We start from the raw sequence: 23,355 nt of genomic DNA, 5'->3' as shown, positions 1-23,355 counted from the left end.
AACGTGTATGTGACAAAATATGCTTCCTGTGTATGCATTTCCTGGCTGTTACAGGTGACAAGAATATGAATGTTAAAATTAACTATACCATAATTACTGTAATTTGTACTGAATAAAGCTGAAGGCTATAATCACATGCTTGTATAATGGTATTATAGGGTTTATACACAGAGAGGTGTTCTCAAACTTACTACTTTATTTTTCTTTCAATATTTATGGAAAGATACATTACCCAGCTAGCAAAGTCCCAGGCTAGAAAGTAAAAATTAAGATTAATTTAGGATTCATATTTCAAAACCTATTTTCTAAACACTTTTATATATACTTATAATTTTGCCAGAGGTATTTTAATACACATCACAGCATTTGCTATTTACAAGCACATCAATGTTGCAAATAACTTTCATTTTCATCTGTGCCCCAATATACAGTTTCCAGGAAAAAAAAAAAAAAAGGCTTTCAGACTGTTTATAGATTCTTGGTGTTTGTCCAATGGTTGGCATATTAAATTTGTGACTCCTACTATGCTTTTCCACTGTATCAAAACAAAACTGCAGTACATTGGCTTATATGGAAAAAAAAATTCAAAGTTCCTAGTTCATATCCAGATATTCAGAAACACCATTCCAGTTCAGCCAGAACACATCAACAATTTTATTTCTTCACTGGATCAAATTTTCAAACAAAGAAACAAATCCTAAAGTATTGTTATAGACAACATAAGGATCACAGGGTTTCATGAAATAATCTGAATTGAGAATCAATATACAAACAAACCTAAACTTTCCAAAATAATGAGATAGCCTCTGTAGCAAGATTTGTCCCATCATTTTCATTACTACGTGCTACTCCCTGCTCCCTCCAGTGCATGTAACCCATGATTTTAAACTGCTTCTTGGTCACAAGGGTTTCTAAACATCAGTGTCAACAAGAAATGAATTTGTGAACAGACTGTGGCTTCAGTTACCACAGGATCAAGGCTTTGGCATAAGCACTGCAGGTTTCAGAACAAAGTAATTTAAAATATCATCTTACAAGCATTTATTTACTTATAGTAATAGTACTTTATGCTACTTAAAATTGAACACTAGAATGTCCAGATCTTTGCATTCAACGTGAGCATACTACCTAAATCTTACATACTAATTAAATATACACTTACTAATGCCAGCAAATGAGAAAATCCAGTGGTAAAACCAGCAGAGCTTCAGGCCAGCTCTGATGCAACAAGCTTCTGACTTCTGCTGCCAAATTAGCCCTAAGCTCCAGGAGCTCACTGTTTACATGGCAACTGGCTCACCAGCCCTGCAAGCCAAGTACCTCAAAGTTATTGCTTCCTCATCCTTTTTCCTTTCAAAGTATTCCCAGGGGATTAACATAAATTTTACATCTAATGAAACTCTACAGCTGCAGAGTTACAAACCAGAATGGGGGCAGTCAGAAAGCCGCTATTCCAATCCCAGCCCAAACACTGCCCCAAGTGCTCTGCACAAGTCTGCTCTTTACTGCTCTGCTCCTGGTTTAATTTGTTTGTATTCTTCCTTGGGAGAGAGAACTCTGCATCTCTGGTAAGACTTTAAAAAATAATTTAATAATTACATAAATACACACAAATTGCCTAATTATCCTTGAGACTATCAGGGAGGGGGAAAAGATTAAATATCCCCAACCCCCACCAACCACGTCTTGAAATTTAGTCAAAAGTTGTATTTCTCTGTCAGTGATCCTGGAGAGAATGTCTTCCAGAATCCAGAATTCACCTCCAATTCATCCCCTCATCATTATCTGAGTCAGCACTTTGTGTTGAAGATTTCTTCCACTTATTACTTATCAGGAGCACCAGATGTATGGACCACTTAAAAAGGAAACTTCCCTGGTAGGCACCCAAAAGAATAGTGTGGAGGCAAAAGAAAAGGACAGTGAGATCAGTCAGTGGTGGTTCCATGCCTTTTCATCATCACAGATTAATTACTCCTAAACAATAAGTAGTAATAAAAAAGAGTCTAAAAAAACCCCAAAAAACAAAAAACCTTAAGAGAGGATTAAAAACTGGTGTCTTCTCTATTTTAGTAGCAAACACACACATTATATGTTGGGTAGTTGCAGGCAGTATGGATGGATGAAACAGGAACTGGCTTCACTGAGATACCAAACATTTCTGGTCTTTTTTTAATGAGATGAAAAAATACTTCAAATAAAAAATAGACAGACTTTTGAGTTATGAAAAATCTGAAATATTTCAAAATATTTCAGAATATTTTTTAACATAAGCTTGCAACAAATGTTTTGATTTCAATATATTTTCAAAACATTAGTTTGCTATTTCTGAAAAAATGGAGGCATATTTTCTGCTCTTTTAGTTTCATGCAATTCTTACAGGTATGCAAAGCAAAGAGCAGCCTGTTAGCCCCTCCAGCTGTTAAAAGCCTCAAGTTCACTTCAACAGAATGATCCCCTGTCAAACAGAAAGACCTCTGATAGGCAGAGGATATTCTCTTCAGAAATGAAAAAATATACCTATAATATATATATATGAGATATATATATATATATATGAGAATTGTAACTGTCATGGCCTTTTCTCCATAACACTACACCAAAAAAAAAAAAAAAAAAAAAAAACTGGACAGCATTTTTCCTAACAGTTATAAAATACAGTATTTACTGTCTAGTACTTACTTCAAGAACCCTGTCACCCAAGCAACAGCCTCTAATCCTGCCCAGCGAGAGTCACGATATTCGTGTGTTCCTGCAATATATCCTGCACGCTCTTTTCCCTGGTGGGAATACCAGGTGGGGACAGAGGCAGATCACGAGGTAACTTCAGCTTGACTGCTCAGGCTTTCACAGACATTCCTGCAGTTTTAGATATGGATATTATGCATCCATTCAGTTATGTGAGATGACAAAAACCAGACCAGTGGAAGCAGAAGCTGGTTCGGTTATGACCCAAAATTCTTTGAAAATTACAAACAGTCCTTTTGTGCCTTAGGCTGTGAAAGACACAAACACAGACTTATATACAGACCTCCATACATCAAATACAGATAGACAAATTATTACATTCTGTTAAATAAGCAAAAAGTCAATAGCTTTGGCACTCCTGCAGAATTCTGCACACATATGTTCTTATCTCCATGAATTAATCTATAACTGCAAGTATGCCTTTTAGCTTCTCCTTGGCAGCTCTCCAGGGATTTTCTAATATCTTAAGTCAAGAATCACTATTAGTAATAAAAATGCCTCAACAGTAGGTGCTTTCCTTAACACCATGTAGAGATGTTTAAGCACATGGAAAGAGATTTCAAGAAGACTGACAGGGAACTCCATAAGCAGAGCCTACAGTGAAAGCCCCACAACACCTGGCTTAGACAGCCGGATACAAGTGGGAATTAAGGGCTCCCACATGAAGAAGGGACTTCATAAACCTTGGATTTTGGTAGGGAAAGACAAATAGGAACTGTTTCTCTGCTCTTTGAAAGGAGGAATAGACAAGAAAGTGTTAGGAGAGTGAGTTTTCTCTCACAGCAGGATGTGGACCAGGAAGGGAAGGTTTTCTGCAGAAACCACCACTCTGGTAGTATTTCAAAACCATTAAGAAAAACCATAAGAAAAGATGAAGGAGGAGGGAAAAATAGGAGAATTTTAGTGTAGAAGTTCTTACTTCTCTATTTTAAAGAGCCCATTTTCTCCCATTACTAACTGAAAACAAACAAAAAGTGCATTCATTATAGAGAGACTACTGCAACTGAAAGCCAAGTATGGTCTTAATTAAAATTCCAAAAATAATAAAACGGTCATTAATAATTTAGCAGTGCAAGAAAGCTGAAGGTGGCCAAATGACAATCATGCAGACCTAAAAGAAACCAAGGCACTGTTAAATGCTTGATACTTATCTGCTGCTGGCACTCTCTCACCCTTCTGCAGCTTCTTCAGTCTTTCAAAATTTGCATATGACACATTTTAGTTAGATATGCAGTTGTCAGCAACCACTTAATTACATTAGAAGAATTGCACAGGTATATAATATATATGGGCTGTTGTAAGACTGGAAGATAGTTTCTGCTTTTGAAAGAGATACTTTTTTAAAAAAAAACTTCTTAATAAATCAGTTTGCCAATATATACCTTTGGGAATTCAGTGGCAGCAACACGAAATGCAAGATCAGCAAATTATTAAAATACTGATGTAGTAACTCAGAGCTGAGCAACTAATGAGCTGTAAAGTTCACTTCTAAAAGCAGGACACTCATACATTAAACACATCCACAGTATTTTTGCTGTTCGTTATAAATATTAATTTAGAGTGGGAAGGTGAACTGTGCAAAATAAAACTCAACTCTGATGGATTCTGATAACATCCTTTTATGGATCAAGTTTCTTTGGAATAATACACAGTAAGTAAAGACACAACTCTGCCAAGTTTGGTATTAAAATACTTTTTAGCATCATGATGAATCCCAAATTAGGTCAATGACAGATGAGCAGAAGCAGACAGATGAGTTTCAATTTACCAAACAAACTGAACTCCTACTCACACGGCAAAACTAATCCAAAATTACCATAAATTAAAGCTATTTTAAATAAAGGTAAAAATATGGAAAGCCATTGATCATTCACATATGTAATATTGATAATGAAATTCCTTCAAAGAAAATAAATGCCAGATCTTTACTACAGGACACAATATTATATGTTTCATCCATCACAACATGCTCTTCTCCTTTCCTAAAAAAGGACAGAGTAGTTTGGAGAAATGCTGATGAGTAGAGGAAACACACTGCATATTATCTAGTCTTCTTCTGCCCACAAACCTGCCATTCCCTCATGGTGCCCTTTGTCTCAAAGCAGGAATGGACACAACACAACAGTCTGTATCATGTAAAAAGAGAAGACACCACCAGTGCTGTAAGGGTCTGAAGTGACAGTAGTGACAGAACAGGTCACTGAAGTGACAGTACCTGTCTAAAAGCAGTAGCTGACACAATCAGACGCTTATCTTGCTTCTCCTGATTTTTCCCATCCTTGGCACTCAGTAAAGATAAGACACTTGAACCTCTCTGATAATTTATGGAAGGTTGTTGTGAAGTGGAGGCTCAGTCAAAGCTGGAAAAAGATACTACTGGCCATCTTGTAAGACTGGGTATTTGCCCTGACTTACAGAAACTGTTGAGAAGGAAACAGATAGCTTAATAAAACATACTATAATGTGCCTCCTACATGGAAATTAGACACTGATTCATCGCCGTAACTAAACCAATAATTCCTTTAATGTACTAGATGTGAACCTCAGGAACTCTACCTAAGACAAAGACTTAACTGCAACACAGAAGTGTCAGTAAGGAACAAACTGGTACATTAAACTAGTGAATGTACTGACCTCGCAAGTAAAAAGACAAACAGAGAGAAAAGGCTAAAAAAAAAAAAGGCAGTAAAAATTGTCTCTATAAGATAATTGTTCACTATAAAGTGAGTGGTAGAGAGAATGGAATATATAGATAAAACCTACAGGAAAAATATTAACTATGCACTATTAATGACAACAAAACCAACTTCAGTTGGGAAGACTCTAAGATGAGGAAGACTATGTACCTGTGCTCTAAACTGGGATTAGTTTCTCAGTTGTAAACTCTTGGATTATGGACTTCATTTTGACCTAATAATACCACTCACATTCTCATGGTTCTTCAAAGGAAATAAACAAATACTAAAAAAACCCCAAGCGCTCCCTCCTGTAACACCAAAAAAACCCCCTGTCAATCACAAATGCTTGGTTCAAGAAGGTGACATTGATATGCTGCAGCACACAGGACGTTTTAATAGTGGCTTTAAGAACATCAGATTCCTCCTGAATCCAATTACTACACACAAGAAAGAATCTGATCTCCCTCTGACACAACTTTAAAAGCCAAATTCAATTGTTCCTCAATGTATTGTCAGGGCTGATAACAGATTCTGAAGAAGACCACTCAAACACACTTTACTAAATGGGGAAAATCAGTCTGCAGAGGGATTCAGATGGCCTTTTTCCATGTCAACTGGATGACTGCCTGAATGTTTTTTCAGGAGTTAGATGCAATTAGGATATTCCCATTGACAGACTATAACTCCAACATCCAAGAGGAAATGGCAATTCATTCCAATAAAAAATATGATACTGATGTTCACAAGCAATATTTTTAAAAGTATTTGTGGAAAGAGAATATTTCAACTTCCCATTTAAAATTAATTTTTACCTTAAAAATTTTCTTCTGTCAATCAAAAAAGATGACCTAATTTTCTTTTTTTTCTCTGTCTCTCTTTTTATTTTCTTTAAAAAAAAAAAAAATTCCCTTAGATATTTGGTGCATGGTAGTTTCCATTTCAGGTTTTCATACTGTTTTGGAATGGGAATAATCTTAAGTCTCAGGCTCAACATTGTTCTGTACTCAACTCATTTTTAGCTTAAAGCATATGTTAATGAAGACCAAGAAAGCATTTGCACACTATTGCACGTCTCTCTTTCTTAGACATATTCATGTTTTTTAATACACTGCCCATGAATATATGGCCCAGGTTCCTTCACTTGTGCTAACTCTCAAATCAGGATCACTTGCATTGCTTGAATGACTTATTTCTTCTACTATCCAAGGGAACAAGTAGAAAGGAAGCAAAATGTTAATAATTAAAAGTTAGACATAGAAACTGAGAACTGTAATTCTACAAATGTTCTCTCCAATGAACTGAAGCTCCGACAGGCACAGCTCCTCATCCTGAATGCCCAGAGTCTCCAAGGTGGTCAGAAAGATCAATTTTTCATTTTGCAGAAGCCTGGAAGCCACTATTACAAAAGGGTATCTGTGGAGCAACGCTCTTCTTTTAAATGAAAAGTTGTCAGGATGACATGATCTGACTGCAAGTACCTTGCAATGAACAAAACAGCAACCTCCAGGGAACGGCACCAGTCAGCAGTAAAGGGAATTAATGGCCAGAGGCAACACTTGGAGTCACAGTTTCACTGTAACATCCAGCCTGTATCGAGCAGTCATGGAACTTTAAACTGCTGAAGGGCTTGTCAGTCTTACTGGAAGTGTACGCCTGAGAGGAATCATAGAATCACAGAATTGTTTGGGTTGGAAGGGACCATTAAAGGCCACCTAGTCCAAGCCCCCTGCAGTGATCAGGGACATCTTCAACTTGATCAGGTTGCTCAGAGTCCAATGCAGCCTGATCCTGAATGCTTCCAGGCATGGGGCATCCACCGCTGCTCTGGGCAACTTGTGCCAGTGTAAAATTGTAAAAAATTGTAAAAAAATTTCTTCCTTGTACTATTCTGAATCTACTTTCTTCAGTTTAAAACCATTACCCGTTGTCCTATTGCAACAGCCCTGCTGCAAAGTCTGTCCCCACCTTTTATTAGGAACTCCATCCAAATACTGAAAGGCTGTTATAAGGTCTCCCCAGAGCCTTCTCTTATCCAGGTTGAACAATCCCAATTCCCTTAGTCTGTCTCCATAGCAGAGGTGCTCCATCACTCTGATCATCTCTGTGGCCCTCCTCTGGATCCACTGCAATAGATATCCATGTCCTTCCTGTGCTGGGAATCCCAGAGTTGGATGCAGGTCTCCAGGTAGGGTCTCATCAGGGCAGAGGGGCAGAATCCCCTCCCTCACCTCGCTGACCACAGTGCTTTGGGTGCAGCCCAGGACATGGTTACCTTCCAAGCACACATTGCTGGGTCACAGCCAGCTTTTTGGCCACCAGCACCCCAAGTTCTTTTTGGCAGGGTTGCTCTCAGTTCCTTCACCCACCAGCCTGTACTGACACAGGGGACTGCCCCAGCCCACATGCAGGACCCTGCACTTGGTTGTCTTGAACGTCACAAGGTTTACACAGGCACACTTCTTGAGTTTGTCCAGGTCCTTCTCTGGCATCCCATCCTTCGGACTCATGATCTACAAACTTGCTGAGAGTGTGCTTCATCCTGCTGTGTCACTAATGAAGGTATTTAACAGCACTGGTCCCAACATGGGCCCCTGAGGGTCACCACTTGGCACTGATCTCCATCAGGATGCTGAGCCATTGACCACCACACCCTGGATGCCACTATCCAAGCAATTCCTCATCCACCAAACAGTTCACCCATCAAATCCATCTCTCTCCAATTTAGAGAAAAGGATGTTATGGGGACCATGTCAAAGGCCTTACAGAGCAATGTAGATAACACCCACCTATAATCTCTTCCCTTGTCCACTGATGTAGTCACTCCATCATAGAAGGTCACTCAGTTGGTCAGGCAGGAATTGCCTTGGTGGAGCCATGCCGGCTGTCTTAAATCACCACCACCCTTTTTGAGTAAACATATTTCAAAACACCTTTTTTTCCAGTCTCTACCTCCACCCCTTTCTGCAAAAGAGTTTTCTACCAAAACCTACCTCTGGGTACTTCAGTTTTAAAGTTTTATGCATTTCTCGAAAGCGACTGTACCGCCGGAACACTGTCCATGTCTCATCCAGGACTGTTATCTAGAGCAGACAATAAAAAAGAAGAAACAGAAGTAAATCCACACAATGCACAACACTAAAAACCATGCAGTATACAAGGTAATAAGATTAAAAGAGGCAATTCTTAGATACATTAAATCTGTAAGCTTTTATAAGCTTACTTAATTTTTCCTTGATTATAGTGATGGAAATGTATTTAATAAGGAACACTGACTGCAAAGTAAAAACCCCCAAAAACCTGAATGCATTTATTCCTTATTCTAGAGTGGCTTGACAAGGCTATAAACACATTAAAATATCTCCAGTCATTTCTTGGTGCAGCTATGCAGCTCTCAGCATTACAATCAGTGGGTATTCCATTAATGAAGGAATAACATCCAGCACAAGTGTAGTGTAGCCTTTCTATATATTCACAGAAATAGGCATATATATATTCTCAAATACATAGATATACACAATTAATAAATAAGCATTTATTGGACACAGAGTTCAACACCACATAGAATGGGATTCCAGTTTCTAGGGTAAGATAATACACATGCCAGCTTTCAGTACAAGATATTCCTTTAGAACAGTCTTGATCTGTGTCATCAATATGGTGATGAACACCCCATTTACACAGGAAGATTTATTAAAATCAACATAATTACTCCTGTGAATAAAGTGCAAAACAACAGGAGCAAAGGGAGAGGGCAAACCAACCTCACTATCAGTTATTCACAAAATCTTCACTGGAACTGAGATGTGTGAGATATCAACAAAATTTTCAGGAAAAAATTAATTAACTGTCTGAAATTAGGTGAAATGAAGGGTATTTCTAAGTGGGTCATAAAAGTGCTGTGACTAGAGTTTTTGATTTCACAGTAAAATCCTTCTGCAGCTCTGGTGATCCAAGGCTACCAAGAAGCCAAGCTGCAGGGAGAGTGAGCATTGTTCTACATAGGCTAGCAGAGCTGGAGAAAGCCAAGTGGTGCTGCTTAAAACTGAAAACAGGGTTGCTTTTTTAATCTAACAGGCCTAATATGTAGTATTTCTTCTGTCTAGCTATGATTTTACGCATGAAGGCAAAAAAAAAAAGCATTTTCATAAAACACATTTCACAACGACACTGGCTTTTTAATCTTAAAGTGACTCCTAAAATTAATAAGTAGTTCCCTCACTACTGAGGATGTAAAAAATTATGGAGGTAAAGAAAGCTGCAATGGAACTGGGTAACTGAATATGAGAAAAAGAAAGAGCAACAAAGCAGAGGAAACCAGTGTCCAAGCACCAATGCCGAAAACTGCTACCCCATGTTTGCAACAAACTCATCTCTGGTCCACCCTATTCCCTTCCTGCTCTGATTACAGAACAGGGAAACTGAGGGAAACCACACATTATTGTGTGCCTTATGACACTAGGAACTAGATTTGGGGTGGATTATTCATACTTTTACCTCAACTTTGAGTTAAAGGATGCAAGAAAACAAAACTGGCCTTCTCACAAACATTGTAACGTGAGTTCTTCTAGCATGTTTCCACAATAAAAAATCATTATTTCTGAGGAAAAAAATCATCTTTCATGCAACCAATAAGCTCAACTGCTACTAGGGGTCCCCATCCCTGGAAGTGTCCAAAAAATCTGTGGATATGGACTTAAGGACATATAATAATGGTGAGCAAGGTGGTGGTGGTGGTGGTGGTGGGTAGACATTGGACTTGATGATCTTAAAGGTTTTTCCAACCTTAACAATTCTATGATTCTAGGACACCTGCATGATGGATTGTATTCCCTCAATATATTGTTAACAGTGTCTCAAACTTTACAACTCAGATAAATGGATTTAACATGCATAGGCAGGTTTAACTAAAATAACTCTTCAGGGATATGTATGTTACACTGATCTCAATTAACCAATCAACCATTTTGCTGAATAATTACTTTAAAGTAAAGGGCTGTGTGAATTCAGTGTTCAAGTAAACAATGTCGCAGTGTAATGGATAATCATAAAATAAAGATGTTACTCATCACAGCATTCATTTTGCTTTAATTCTCTCTTGTAATATTTTAGTGTCGTGAAATTTTGCTGTGATAATTTCATTTGTGAATGAAATGATGGAACTGATGATGGAAATGATCCTTCTTCAAAAGTGACCTCTTTTTCCTAGGGTTTCCATAGAAGGAGGAGCAAGCTAGCACAAAGCATCTAGGACTCTTCCAGCCACACAGCCCGAGGAAGAGCAGGCATGTCACGTTGGCTGTGCATCTGACAGCTGTCTAGGTACCAAACTGGCCCAAACCAAATTGCCTGCAGCCAATTATTTATTAGTTTTCTTCTATGAAGTTAAATAAACAACTTGTTACAGATGAATAGGAAGGAAAACAGTGAAGCCATGTATCTGTGTTGCCTAAGAAGTGAAGGATTTTCTCTTGAGTCTTCACTGGTGGCTTGGTCCTGACTCGGTCCCTGTCTTCCTCTTTTTTACTTTCCTTTGTTTACTTTCCTAATTCTTGTAACAAGACTAGCAGGTAATTGCATCATTTTATTGTTGTTACAGCTGACATTATTGAAAAATGAATTTCAAAGCTAAACAAAATCCTAACTGGTCCCCAAAGCACAGCAATAACATTATTAGGACAGACAGAATCAAACTCTACTTGTATAAGGATAATTACAGCACACCTGGCATACAAGTAGCTTTTCTAGAACAGAGCTTTTTACTCCTACAGCTGATCCCATGACTTTGGGCTGGCATTCTTTTCGCCCATTTAAAAAAGCTGTATGACAGGCTATACACTCTGTAGGTATGAGACAGGGACATGTGCAGATCTTTTGAACAATATCAAGTAAAGAAATTTTCAAAAGGTCTTTTTTCATAATTTGCTAAAACAGTTAAAAATATTTTCTTAATAACAAAACCCATATGGTTGAATAAATCTGCAAGACAGATTGTTGAAGTATTCTTATTGAGGCACTGCTGTGATCTTAAGACTTCCCTCAGAATTGTGGGGTTTGATTTTTTCATTCAAACACAACATTTCCTACGTAAAACCTATAAATCTGAAAGGAGATATTACAGTACTGTCTCCTTATCATTTCTTCTCATGATGACTGACAGAAAATAACCTAACAGACATTTTAATTTCATTCCACTGTAAAGCACATCACAGAACTTGCTCTCTTTATACCCCATAGCAATAGAAGTAAAACCATGGCAGGAGAGAAAAATAAATATTCCACCTGATTCAGAAAGCAATTAGAACAGAAAATGCCCACTTCACTTATCTGGGCTGGTTAAACTGTCTACAGTCATTGTGAAAACTCCTATTTCTCGAAAAGGACCTTGGTGAAAGGAACCTTGTTCCTCACACTGCCAATGAAAACAGCACCTGAAAAACTCAAAGCTTCCTAAAAATTTCTTATAACTTTTTAATTAATTTTTTTATTGAGGGCATTAGTCTCAGAGTTCAGAGAGAATATTGGACTCCTTCCTCTTACAAATTTAGGTAGTTACGGGGCATGCATCATTTTCTTTAGGAACTATGTATCAGTGAACGCTGCTGCCGCTTTCCTCCCTCTCTGCAATAGTTCACTATGCTCAGAAAGAAACTTAGACTAGAAACGTGAACTTTTTGAACAGCCCCACCACGGCATCGGGCTGGAGGAAAGCATTGCTTTGGGGTGCATCTGCCTGGAATCTTTTCCCACTGAAAACTTGTCAGACACGACTGAAAGGCTTTGAAAAACAAGCAAAAGAGCCAGTTTTGAAAGGATATCTAACAGGATAAATAAAAGGAGAGCACTTGGAACAATGAGGGAAAGCTGAATAAGAATGAGAAGGCTCATCTACAACTTTCTCTTTTGTCAGAAGATCCCTGCAGGGCTGTGCTTGATACTCGGCTTTGTTTCCATCACCTGCCCTCAGGAGACCCTGTGTGCCTTTATGTGAGCTGGAGTTCTCCACCTTCTCTGCTGCCTCACTGCTCCTTCTGCCATCCATAGGAACTGCAAGCACAGGCACTGTCTGTAACAGATGCCAACAGTTTTATTGATGCAAAAGCTCTTCCCACACACTGTTTGTAGCACAGCCTTGTCTGAATATTCTGCATATCACAACAACATGAAAGGAAGGAGAGAATACAAGAATAGTTCTCTGGCATTCTAACTTAGCTCTAACATAAATATGTTTAGACCTGATTAAATTATTACTGTTTCATCATGACTTTAAAGACAACATATAAAACTGTCGCTCAAATGGAAGTTTTTTTGGAAATGCATCAATTCATACAGAATACTTAATAGCAGTGCAGCACAAACAGCTCTGTGACATATCCTGCTGCAAAAGAAGGTGCTGTCTGAGCTCTCATAAAGTATGGGCTTGTTTCTGTTTTGAATTCTCTCCAGTAGGTTCTTGTGGGACTCACTCAACATCCTAAAGTAGGATCTGTATCCAGTGAGAACAGCTGGTGGACAGACCATCTTGCTGGCCTGTTCCCATCCATGCCCAGACAGACAAGATGCTAAACCTGCACTAAAAGGAAATATTATTGGATGGTATGTTAGGGTTGAAAGACTTATGAACTGACTATGATGCTGCCAAGAAAAGTGGAACTCATTCTCTCTCTTTTGGTACATAAACAAAATAATCTTTACTGCTACATGCCACAAGAAGAAATGTACATATTTGTTATATACAGAAATTCATTATATTTGCTCCTCTATACAGCAACATGCAAGATTTAACTACAAACACAATGACTAGAAACATCTGAGGAAAATACCTCTGAGATACCCAGGATTCACAGGTTCAGGCATTGACTTAAAATTCAGTTCTATCATCCCTTATCCCTTTGTCAGATCCCAAAGTGCTAGTACATGCAAATAGGTCAGCTACCCATTTTTCCAAGAGCAAGAGGACCCTTGCTGAAGAAAGCTTGGGAGCCAGCAAAGGAAGTGAGACTAGCAACACCTCAGCCCTTTCCACAATACTGACATTTATTTCATATGAGATTACTTGAAAATAAACTTGAACTAAGTAAAGTAAGGCTGAGATTTGGAATTATTTCAACAGCTGACATGGTATTTTGAGTCATCAGGAAGAAATGAAATAAATAGGCACATGTTCCCTCCTCTCTGTCATGGTTTCCTACTTTCCTAATTTTCAAGGGGTTAAAAAAACCCCACTATTCCATGTATTCTGATTTTCTGCAGAATAACTGTAGGAGCATCTGAAGATTAATACAGATCAAAATAGAGCTGGGAGCTCTGCAGTGAAAAGGTTTAAAATAAAAGAGTTTTTGGAAGGTCTGTGGATTGTAGTGTGGAGCTAAACCCTGACCATAGCAAAAGCAGTCCACTGTGACATAGAGACCTGGAGGGAAAGGAAAAAGCATTAAAAGTGGATCGATTCATGTAAGGGAATGATTGTAAGAAACATGCCCCAAACTGCCAAGCTCCCAGACTGCACATACTCTTTCAACTGTTCCTTCACTGCGGATGCTTACATGGGTTTTAGGGATGAAGGGAGAATACTTGGAAAAGAAATCCACCAACTTATTAAGAAGAGAAGCTACTTTTTTACTTTATCTATTATCTTCACTAACCATCACCTAGCCTAGTACATCCTGTGTGCAGAAAATGTTTGGTGAGAACAATCTCAAGGGAAGTTTCATGTGCACTTCCTCATCTCTCAGCATCTCTCTGGCTTTGGGTTTTTGCTGGCCTCAGGAAAAATCAGAATTCAACAGGCAAAAGGAGGTATTCCACCCAAAAATTGAGCGGTGTGTTTCAAAATGAAAATTAATTTAGAACAAACAAAGCTAAAGTAGCCCGTCCTAACAAAAACCTTTGTAAAAGAGAATGTGAGCACGGTTCAGAAATGGTCCTTCACGCTGCGAGGGAGGTCACTCCTCCACCTCACACCAGCTAACGAAGCATCTGGCAGTACACTGAGGAAGGAGGCTGCCAACTCTGTCTCTGATGCCACGTACATCAGTTATGCTGCATGTCCACACGCACTGAGAGCACATTTCCAATTAGACTTTACATCTTGCTTTGGAAAAACACTGGCTGAGTACCAGAGGAAACAAAATGAATATGCTTCTTTTTTTCCCTCACCCCGTCCCCCCCAGTATTTCTGCACAGAAGATCAACCCAGAAAGCTGCTGGAATGGAGAGGAGTAGATAATAGTTTGGAGAAGTGACACCTTGGAAACGCAAGGTGAAAGTATCAAAACAACAAAGAGAGCCTGAAAGGAATCAAGCCTTTGTTGTGCATATGTGTAAAACACTTTAATTTCATTATTTCAGATAAATATTTCAAGCCTAAACTTTTTCTATACCCGACACTTGCATCTCAATAAAGGGTTTTCCTATAAAAAATATGAATTTAATCCTCATCTCTGCAACACTTTGAACTGAATTGACATTGGCTCAGGAACTGCTCAGCCAAAGAGTTTGGCCACCAGCCTCCTCTGTACAATCAATCCACTCGGAAAATACCTGTCTTTATAGTGTCCTGTGCATGTCTTCTCACAACCTCTCTTATTGAGTCAGTATCGAGGACACTTTCATAACAGAAAGAGAACCAAAAATTGCACTTAGTGGAACAACAACATTAAAGAAAAGCAACTGAAAAGCACTTACCTTTATTTCAAACTCATAATGCTCATCCTTTCCCTGCCCACACAGGACATACCGTGGAATACTAATTTTAATTGGGTCCTTTAGGTCGTCTGGATTTGCTCCCAGTGAACGACAGACCATCCGCTTTCATGTGCATACCAAATAGGGAGAACAAAGGAAAACCAAAATCACTACATAAGGAAAAAAAGAAAAGAACTTCACTAAAAATGAGGATGTGTTCTTGGCCAGAAGAGCAGGAATAGAGAGCATGAAAGAGGCAGAAATTATTTCTAAAATGAAGTAATCGTTTGAAAACAAAGTGGATCTCCTTTTCTAAGCAAGCCCTAGTATTTTTTATGCATAAAAACTGTATTCAAAATTATTCCTTTCTTTGAAAAGGCATTTTCAGCTTAGATATCAAAAAGAAGGAAAAGCAGAAGACTTTGTATTAGCCCTCTTTTAAAAAAATAAGTATATTAATCCAGCCTTCACAGTCAACCATAACTTTTGTATGTCTTTACATAATAAACATGTTTACAATCTCACCCAAAGCTGACGCGGGTCTAAGCAATTCAGAAAGGTCTTGGATGTTAAAAATCCAAACTCATTTTATTATTAAACAAGCAATTCACTGTCAGAACAGTTTCCTAGTATTTTCTTTAAATTACATCTAATTATCAGAAAACTCAGCTATGATGACTTTGCACAGTCTGGACAAAACAATCTAAAAGGTATTTGTAACGAGGGTCCATTACTCTGACCAACAACCAGATGGAATCTGCAACTCTGAAGTTATGTCAAAACCAAAGTCTTTTTGCAACTGAAAAGATTAATGCTTTGCAGTGACTGTGTCCAAAAGTAGCATAAGCATTTAGAATGAAGTAGTACAGAAACTGCCTTTTAGGAAGTCCTCCACTTGCTCCATTGAATGTATTTGGTCTGAAAATCTTAGTGAACGTGCACTTAAAAAAAATAGCAGCATCACGATAAAAACAATTTAACAAGAAAAGACTGGAAAACTATCACTTTAAAGTTATGGTTATAACTTTAAAGTGATAGCATTTGTATATGTGATAGTATTTGATGTACTTGTAGCACTGCTATCCATCACTTGATCTGTAACTGTATTCTCAACATTCATTTCCTTTGTTGCAACCCCTGGTGACTTCCAGCACACGTGATACTGTGTAGCAGTTAGAGGAAAGTTTGAAACTCCTTCATAAATGCTTCTGCCTGTTCCAGGGAGCCTTTTGGCATCTTCATGGTTTTCCAGAAGGGGAGACTCTTATTTCATTACTAGTCAATTATAAATGATGATGTCATTTCCCTTAACATTAGCAGTAAAAATAGTGAAAAAGAAAACACAAAGTTAATTTTCATTCTACTGGCTTTATCTAGGGGGTATTTCCCATAAACTTCCCTTTTCCTTTTTTTATTTTTTTCTTTCAAGAAAATATTAAAAAACTTTGTTTAAATGGAAAAAAATTTAGTGACCTTTGTTTTCACAACAAATATTTTCTTCTGTCCACTTTGCCCTTCTTTCATTACTCCCCACATTACTGGCTGTTCGGCTAAAACTCATTTCTGAAGCATAGGAATGTAAGCAATTCTTTCCTTGGGGAAAAAGAGGAGTTCATCGCCCTGACAACAATATAATCTGTTTTAAATCAACAATAAAACCATAAAGTCACTCTTAAAGCCACCTCTGTCAACACAGAATTTATTGGCAGTCATTTCCAGAGAACTATTACAAACAGTAATAATAGTCAGAGAGGAAAACAATTTCAAACACAAAGTGTTGTGGAAAACACACCCTAATGCATTAAATAATGCTTTTGATATTCATAAACAATGATCATTATGTTATGTTTACTTTACAGTAGGATAAAAGATATTGCTGTGAAGTTGTTCTTTTTCATAAAAGTGCAGAATATTCACAGAGTTAGATTTGAAAACAAGCACAACAAAGGAAAAACACATTATTGGGAAACACAATATGCACAAACATTTAACTTTGGGGTATAATCTGAAAAGAAATCGGTTGCAGAAATTTTTTTCCTTTAACAGCCTTGATCAAGACAGTCCTCCCAGACAGTGCCACTCAGTGCTGATTTTGGGCAAGGGCCAGAAAAAAATGCCTCAGTGATGTCACTGAGGGAGCCACTCCTGAACAGGACTGATACACGGTTACTGCTCTGTCTACTCCACGTTCAGTGAGATATTCATGTGCACTTTTTTGCTAACTCCCCCTCACTGTACCTCAAAATAATATGACATATTTTGCTCATCTCTGGACTTCCTTAAGGAAGTAGCAATTTTTGTAATGTAAAAAACCCCCATAATTTTCTAGCCAAACCAGCGTTCATCCTTCCAGACATAACTTCCTCATCCAGTGCAAGCTATTTCTTTTTAAATCCCATGTGAGTTACGTTATCATGGCTTAACATATGGTAAAAACAAATGGGAAATGTTCTTATACCAGCAGAGAGACCGAAGTCTAACTCTGTCTAGTGGAAGATTGCACCTCTGCTGGCAATATGCTTACAGAATTTAGAATTTCAGATTAGATGCCACTGTTTTTTCTGCCAAGAAGCATCTTCCTCAAACGAGGCAGATGGCACATTCAAGCAACAGGATTCAAAAGGTATTCGAGCTCCCTTTACATGGGAAGAAACAAAAGATGGGAGACAGCACAGCTCACTTATCATTTGAACATCTGACAGAGGTAACAGGTAAAAAATAACCTTGTATTAAGCCTCCACTAATGAAAATCTTTTACTAATGTTCAATAGTTCCATTCTTTCTTGGCATGTACTATTAAATAGACTGTAAGAGATGCAATCTCTCAGCATCAACAACCCCACTAGTAAGCAAGCAGAAAGAGGTGAAAGTAAGGCCAAGCACATTACATGGACAGCTGTCAGGCTGTATCCCCAGTTGTCAGCTATCCAGTTACAGCATGAGAAACACGCACACAGATGACAGATCCCAAAACATCTCTTGCCATAGGTACAGTAGCATGACCAAAGGTTGCAATGCTATTTAAAGTACAGGTTTTTTTGCGCTTGTGACAAACTTTGATGTGAAAGTGCAATCAACCTTAAATGCAAAACTCTGATGCAGGAGAGAATTGTCAATGCTATTCTTCTCAAAACTGCACATATAGAAGTTGTAAATAACTGTAATACTAAGAGTATGCAGTGAATGCAAGATAAAAAAAATTTGCAGATGTTTTGAGCTATTGATTGAGATCAAGGGCATGAAATAAATGAGGAGCATGAAAAACAGAGATACTCAGAAAAATTACAGAAAAGGCAATCGAGGAGGAATGGAGAAGACATTAATGAAGACAGATAGTAGATGGAAGGAGCCAGAAAACACAGCCAAAATGGAAATCAGAAGACAGAGCTGTAATTATAGTTTTCATCCACCTACCACATAACATAGAAACATTTAATTTCCTCACTTTCCAAAGGAAATGCATGTACAGGATAGCAGAGACCCACAAAAAACAAGCACTCAAGTAATAATTATTGCTAGGATGTGTGTACACAGTCTATGGCATTCTTTTAGAGGCTCAAAGGTCCCTTTTGTCTATTGATTAAAAAAAAAGGTAGCAAAAAAGGATTTTATCAATATTCATTACCCTCTTATTTTGAATGTATCTAAACGTATTTGGATTTCAACACCTAGTCAGATGCATAATTAGCCAAATGGCTTCTTCACTTGAACTGAATGTTAATTTCCAGATTTCCGAAGGGATATGCAAACTTCTTTGAAGAATTGATGGGATGACTGTCAGTTGAGTATTTATTTCTTTTTCACAGTATTTAGAAAAACCAGTTCCTGAATCAGATCCAACCTTGCTCCTTCTAGAAAACACAAGCTCAATTTTTGTGCAATTCTCTTTGTCAGGCAGAACTGCACATCGGATATCATTCAAACTGAACAACTGAAGGGTGTCAAATTGTGATCGCCGGCAGGAAGCATCCTGAATGTTCAGTGCATGATTTTCCTTTAAGAGACCTATATGAGTAGTTGTAAGAACAAGAGTTCTATACACAGTCTGCTCAGCAGAGTCTACTTTCACTGAGGTATACAGCAGTACGTGAATGTCACCTAATGGAGGTTTAATACTTCCCATATTTTCATGGAGTAAGTAAACCAGATCAGCTAACTCAGTTTGAAATTTACAGGACAATCGCACTCCATTTGAAAAAACCAAGTCATTTACATCTGAAGTCCAGTCAAGTGAAATCTGAATCAAATCACCTTTCAGGAGCTGGTGATTTAAATAAGCATCATCATCTGCTGCAGAAATCAAAATGCTCACTATGTCGTGGCAAATTCTTTGAGTGAAGTGCTTGTTGTAGGTAAATATTGTGAGTAAACCATCTACAGCAGAACACAGAAGACTAATATTCTGTCCAGCAAAGCCAACTTGAATCTCCTTAAGAGAGTCAATAGGAACCTCATAAAGCAGTGCCAAGGAACTCTGGTAGGTGTCTTGTTCAGCTGATGAAACAACAACATACAGAATGGAGCTGAACAAAAGCAAGCAAGCAGGTTCTGGGTCAGGTTTTTTGCAATTGCCAACAGCAAGCCAGTAGATACCTTTCAACTCCTCCATCCTCACAGAAATCTGAGGTAAAGCACAGGTCAAAAATTCCAGTACTTTTTCCAGGGAAAAGACTTGAAGCTTCAAAAAGACATCAGGAAAATGCACAAAGTTCTGTCTTAACACAAAACTATTTTCCAGTTCTTCCTTTTTACTACAGCATGCAAATCCTTCAGGGGGCTTTCTTGTACAGGCATCCGAGATCTCTGTGCTCACACACGCTGTGACAGCCTCTTGCATAGGAGACCCAGGCTGAATGACATTTTCAGTATGAGCTTTGGCGTCATCAGTAGTGTGGGACATGTCTTGACTCACATCTGACTTGAAGAACACATTTACTTGCAAGTTCCTTATAAATGGCAGATTTTTTATTAATGATACCGTTTGTGCATACCTCTCGCTTCTGTCACACAAACTTCCCAACTCCTTGATTTGTTTGGAAACCACAGCACTGTTGAGCAGCTGACTACTGGTATTTTTGTAAAGGTAGGAAAGCTTACTGACAAGAGACCCCAAACTGGAAGTGTGTTCTGGTCTCACACCAAAATGAGAAGCTATTGACTTAAAAGGGATCAAATCAAAGGCTTTTTGTGTTGGAAGCTGAGAATTACTAGACTGGTCTTCGATGGCTGGATGTGCTGCATTTAATGGGTTGTTTTCTTTATAAGTTTTTGTTTCAGAATGCATATTAGACTGAGAAAAAAAAAGGCATGATACACTGTTAAAGCCAGTCTGCTCATTAGCACCCATTAAGGATCCTACAGGAGACAGCTGTTTCGAGTGGGAACAATCAGATTCAGTTCTTGAGCTGTCACAATCTGGAGAAGTAATTATTTTATCGTCAAAATGACTGAAATTTTCAACCTTGCAGAGTGAATAAGCCACATTATTAAAGTCAGGACTTTGTAAAGAAGTAGATAAAACATTCTGATAAGAAACATTTTTACTCTTTAAAGTATTAGTATTTTTAGAGTGAATTAAACTACTTTTAATGTCATGATGACAAGCAAAGATCTCCTGTTCCGAATTACTCCTTTCATTCTGAAATGCCTTCTCTGATGTAAAAGAGGAGGAGCTTCTCCCAGAACTGGAAAATAAATCCAGCATCTCTGTATATGCCTTCTGTTTCTTATGGTCTCTTACTCCTGTGTTTTCTCCATGCAACTCAGAAGCACAATTGCCATCTTTAGAGAGAAATGGAAAGCCATAGTGTGGCTGCCACTGTTGACATTTCTGCTAAAAATTTCAAAAGAAGAAAACAGAAACATCCTTGTAAAATCCTCTGATCTGAACATTTCTTAAACTGAGGATTGATTTTGATTAGGTTTGAGCAATCATTCAAAATTGGTATGATCTCTCAAAATGAGAGAGACAAAATCTAACAGAAGTGATTGAGATCTGATTCAGGAATGGTTGATCTTCCCAGCCCACCATTGCTTTTTCTTTGTACAGTATCCATTTCACTTGGTTTATATTTGCTTTCCTCAAAAAACACAGGAAAGTCAAAGGGTGATACAGAAAGTTATAAGCCCTTTCAGTATTTTCCCACACATACACAAAAAAGTAACACTATACTAGTCAAGAGAGTGCAAAAAGTCAATACAGCTTAAAAATGACAGTGTGAAAGTCCAAAAAAGTCCAAATTTGAAGTGCTGCAGCCCTCCCATTGCTAAGGTTTAATCCATAAAGGTATTTAGGATTTACTCACCGAAAATAACTGTGTTTCAAGCAACAGTTAGACAAGCAAATATAGTAGGAGGTACATAAGCCTAAGTTTAAAAATACATGAATACAATGTATGAATCCTCCACGACAGGATTCAGGCAAACTTGCCTGATTCTTTGTGCTAATATTATAGACACCATTACAGTAGTTCACTGTGAGTCAAAAATGTCAAGTATATGCTGAATTCAGACAATCTCTCCTCATTAAATGTTTTTCTCCTCTAAAAATAAGGAAAGGGATACTGTTCCAAATTAAGAATCATGGTAAAACAAGGGAGAGAGATCCACAATAACACCACACCTTTCAAATAAGGAAAAAGCTAGATCCAATCTGAAAAAAAATAATCACTTTAATTCCAGCTGGAAAAATGCACTGCCGTGTCTGTTAGCCATTAATCTTGCCGTGAATTCAAAATTCTAATTATGCAGCTAAACATTAAGAATTTTAATTACAGGGCATGACATAATTTAAGACAACCATTTCATTCTGACAAATTATGACCTACCTTGTACTTCAGCTTGCGTTGAATGGTGCCGTTATTAAGCCTCTCATTATCCTAAGCACAAAAAAGGTACAGGTGATTATTAAAAAAAGAGTGCCTTTCTTGTATAAGTTCATTTAAAAGTATTCAGAGGAAAAGACATTCCTTTTAATAGACAAAAATAACAATTTTCTAATCAATATTTATGAAAACCACTGGCTTAGAAGTCAATCAACCCAGTCTTCAGATTAATCAGATCACCAGTTTTTGAATGGGCATTTGTTTACAAGTATAAAATTCCATCCAGAATAACATTCATTTTTATCAACACATTTTTTCCTGACATAAAATGAAGAATTTTACTTTATCTGAAAACTTCCTGTTGCCTTTTACACATTATTCCCTGCCAAAACCCCCACAGAATACAACATAAACCAGCCACTGGAAATAAAAAGATGATCAAAATCTAAAAGCTGACGTCCTTCATTTACTGGTTGGTTTTTTTGTTTTTGTTTTTGTTTGTTTGTTTGTTTTGGGTTTTTTTGTAAATTCAAACTAAGTAAACATAGGAAAACATGAAAATTACTTAACAAAAAAACTAAATTTGTGGTTTCATATAGTCCATTAAAAGTCATGATTTCCCACCCATCTCTACTCACCTTTAAACTTTCTGTAGACCAGGCCACACTAACATTGTTATCCTCAGTTTTATGATGAATATTCTGGAGCCTTCTCTGCACTTCTTGTTCAATAAAGGCATTTATCCTGCAAGATACAGAAGAGAGTGTGTGTAAAAAGAGTGTATTTTATGTAAGAGTTAAGACAGACTAAAGAGCTCTTTGAAATGCCTCTAATACTAAGCACTGCACAGCTCTTAATTAGCAGGCTTAACGTTAGACCTGTTTTATCCCTCTGGACTTTTTGAGCGAGTGTTTCTCCAATAGGCAAAGGTTAACAATTTACTAACACAATTAGACAAATTAATGTACCACAGGTTAAGCCACTGCTCCATGTACAGTTCTACATGTAAGTGGCAGTGAGACTAAGAGTGATGAAGGAGAACTAGAAGGCTGGGATCATCTTCAGTAACTTCACAGTTTGCATTTACCACTGCTGTGATATCAGCAACTTGGGCTAACAGAGGTTTGGTTTTCAAGCAGAAGGAAATGTTCCAGGAGTTGATACCAACAACTGCACATGTAAGGGTAACAAAAACAGATGAAACAGATTTTAGTGATACCAGGCAGCTGCCCTATTAAAAAAGGTTTGGGATAATTTAATTTACTTTGTTGCCTTAAGTGTATATGAAGCAAAGCCATATAGATAAGTGACTGTAAACACAACAACAATTTAAATACATTTTAGCCTACAGTTTCCCAACGCTCTATTCTAAAACAAACTGCACAGGAACAACAGATTAGGCTGTTGGTCATTTATAGTAGAAT

At 37.7% G+C, this 23,355-nt stretch overlaps 2 protein-coding genes across 4 annotated transcripts in view; one reads left to right on the top strand and one right to left on the bottom strand.

Annotated features, from left to right (window-relative positions):
- Positions 1 to 23,355, top strand: part of MACROD2 (mono-ADP ribosylhydrolase 2) — a 1,470,694-nt gene that overhangs the window by 913,848 nt on the left and 533,491 nt on the right. The gene's annotated exons all lie outside the window — the stretch shown is intronic.
- Positions 1 to 23,355, bottom strand: part of KIF16B (kinesin family member 16B) — a 132,283-nt gene that overhangs the window by 28,917 nt on the left and 80,011 nt on the right. For 2 of the 3 annotated variants that reach the window (XM_050314957.1, XM_050314958.1), the window contains 4 exons: positions 22,570 to 22,675; positions 21,935 to 21,985; positions 15,108 to 15,230; positions 8,414 to 8,503 (listed from right to left, as the gene is read on the bottom strand). In XM_050314957.1, the coding sequence (XP_050170914.1) occupies positions 8,414 to 8,503; positions 15,108 to 15,230; positions 21,935 to 21,985; positions 22,570 to 22,675 (370 nt within the window). Of the gene's footprint in view, positions 1 to 8,413; positions 8,504 to 15,107; positions 15,278 to 21,934; positions 21,986 to 22,569; positions 22,676 to 23,355 lie in introns of those variants that run through there. The other variant, XM_050314959.1, reaches the window with a different exon arrangement.

Source organism: Myiozetetes cayanensis, unplaced genomic scaffold (genome assembly GCF_022539395.1).
Source record: "Myiozetetes cayanensis isolate MyiCay16 unplaced genomic scaffold, myiCay2020 scf2-11, whole genome shotgun sequence".
Taxonomy (NCBI): Eukaryota; Metazoa; Chordata; class Aves; order Passeriformes; family Tyrannidae; genus Myiozetetes; species Myiozetetes cayanensis.
This window is presented reverse-complemented; position numbering and strand designations above follow the sequence as displayed.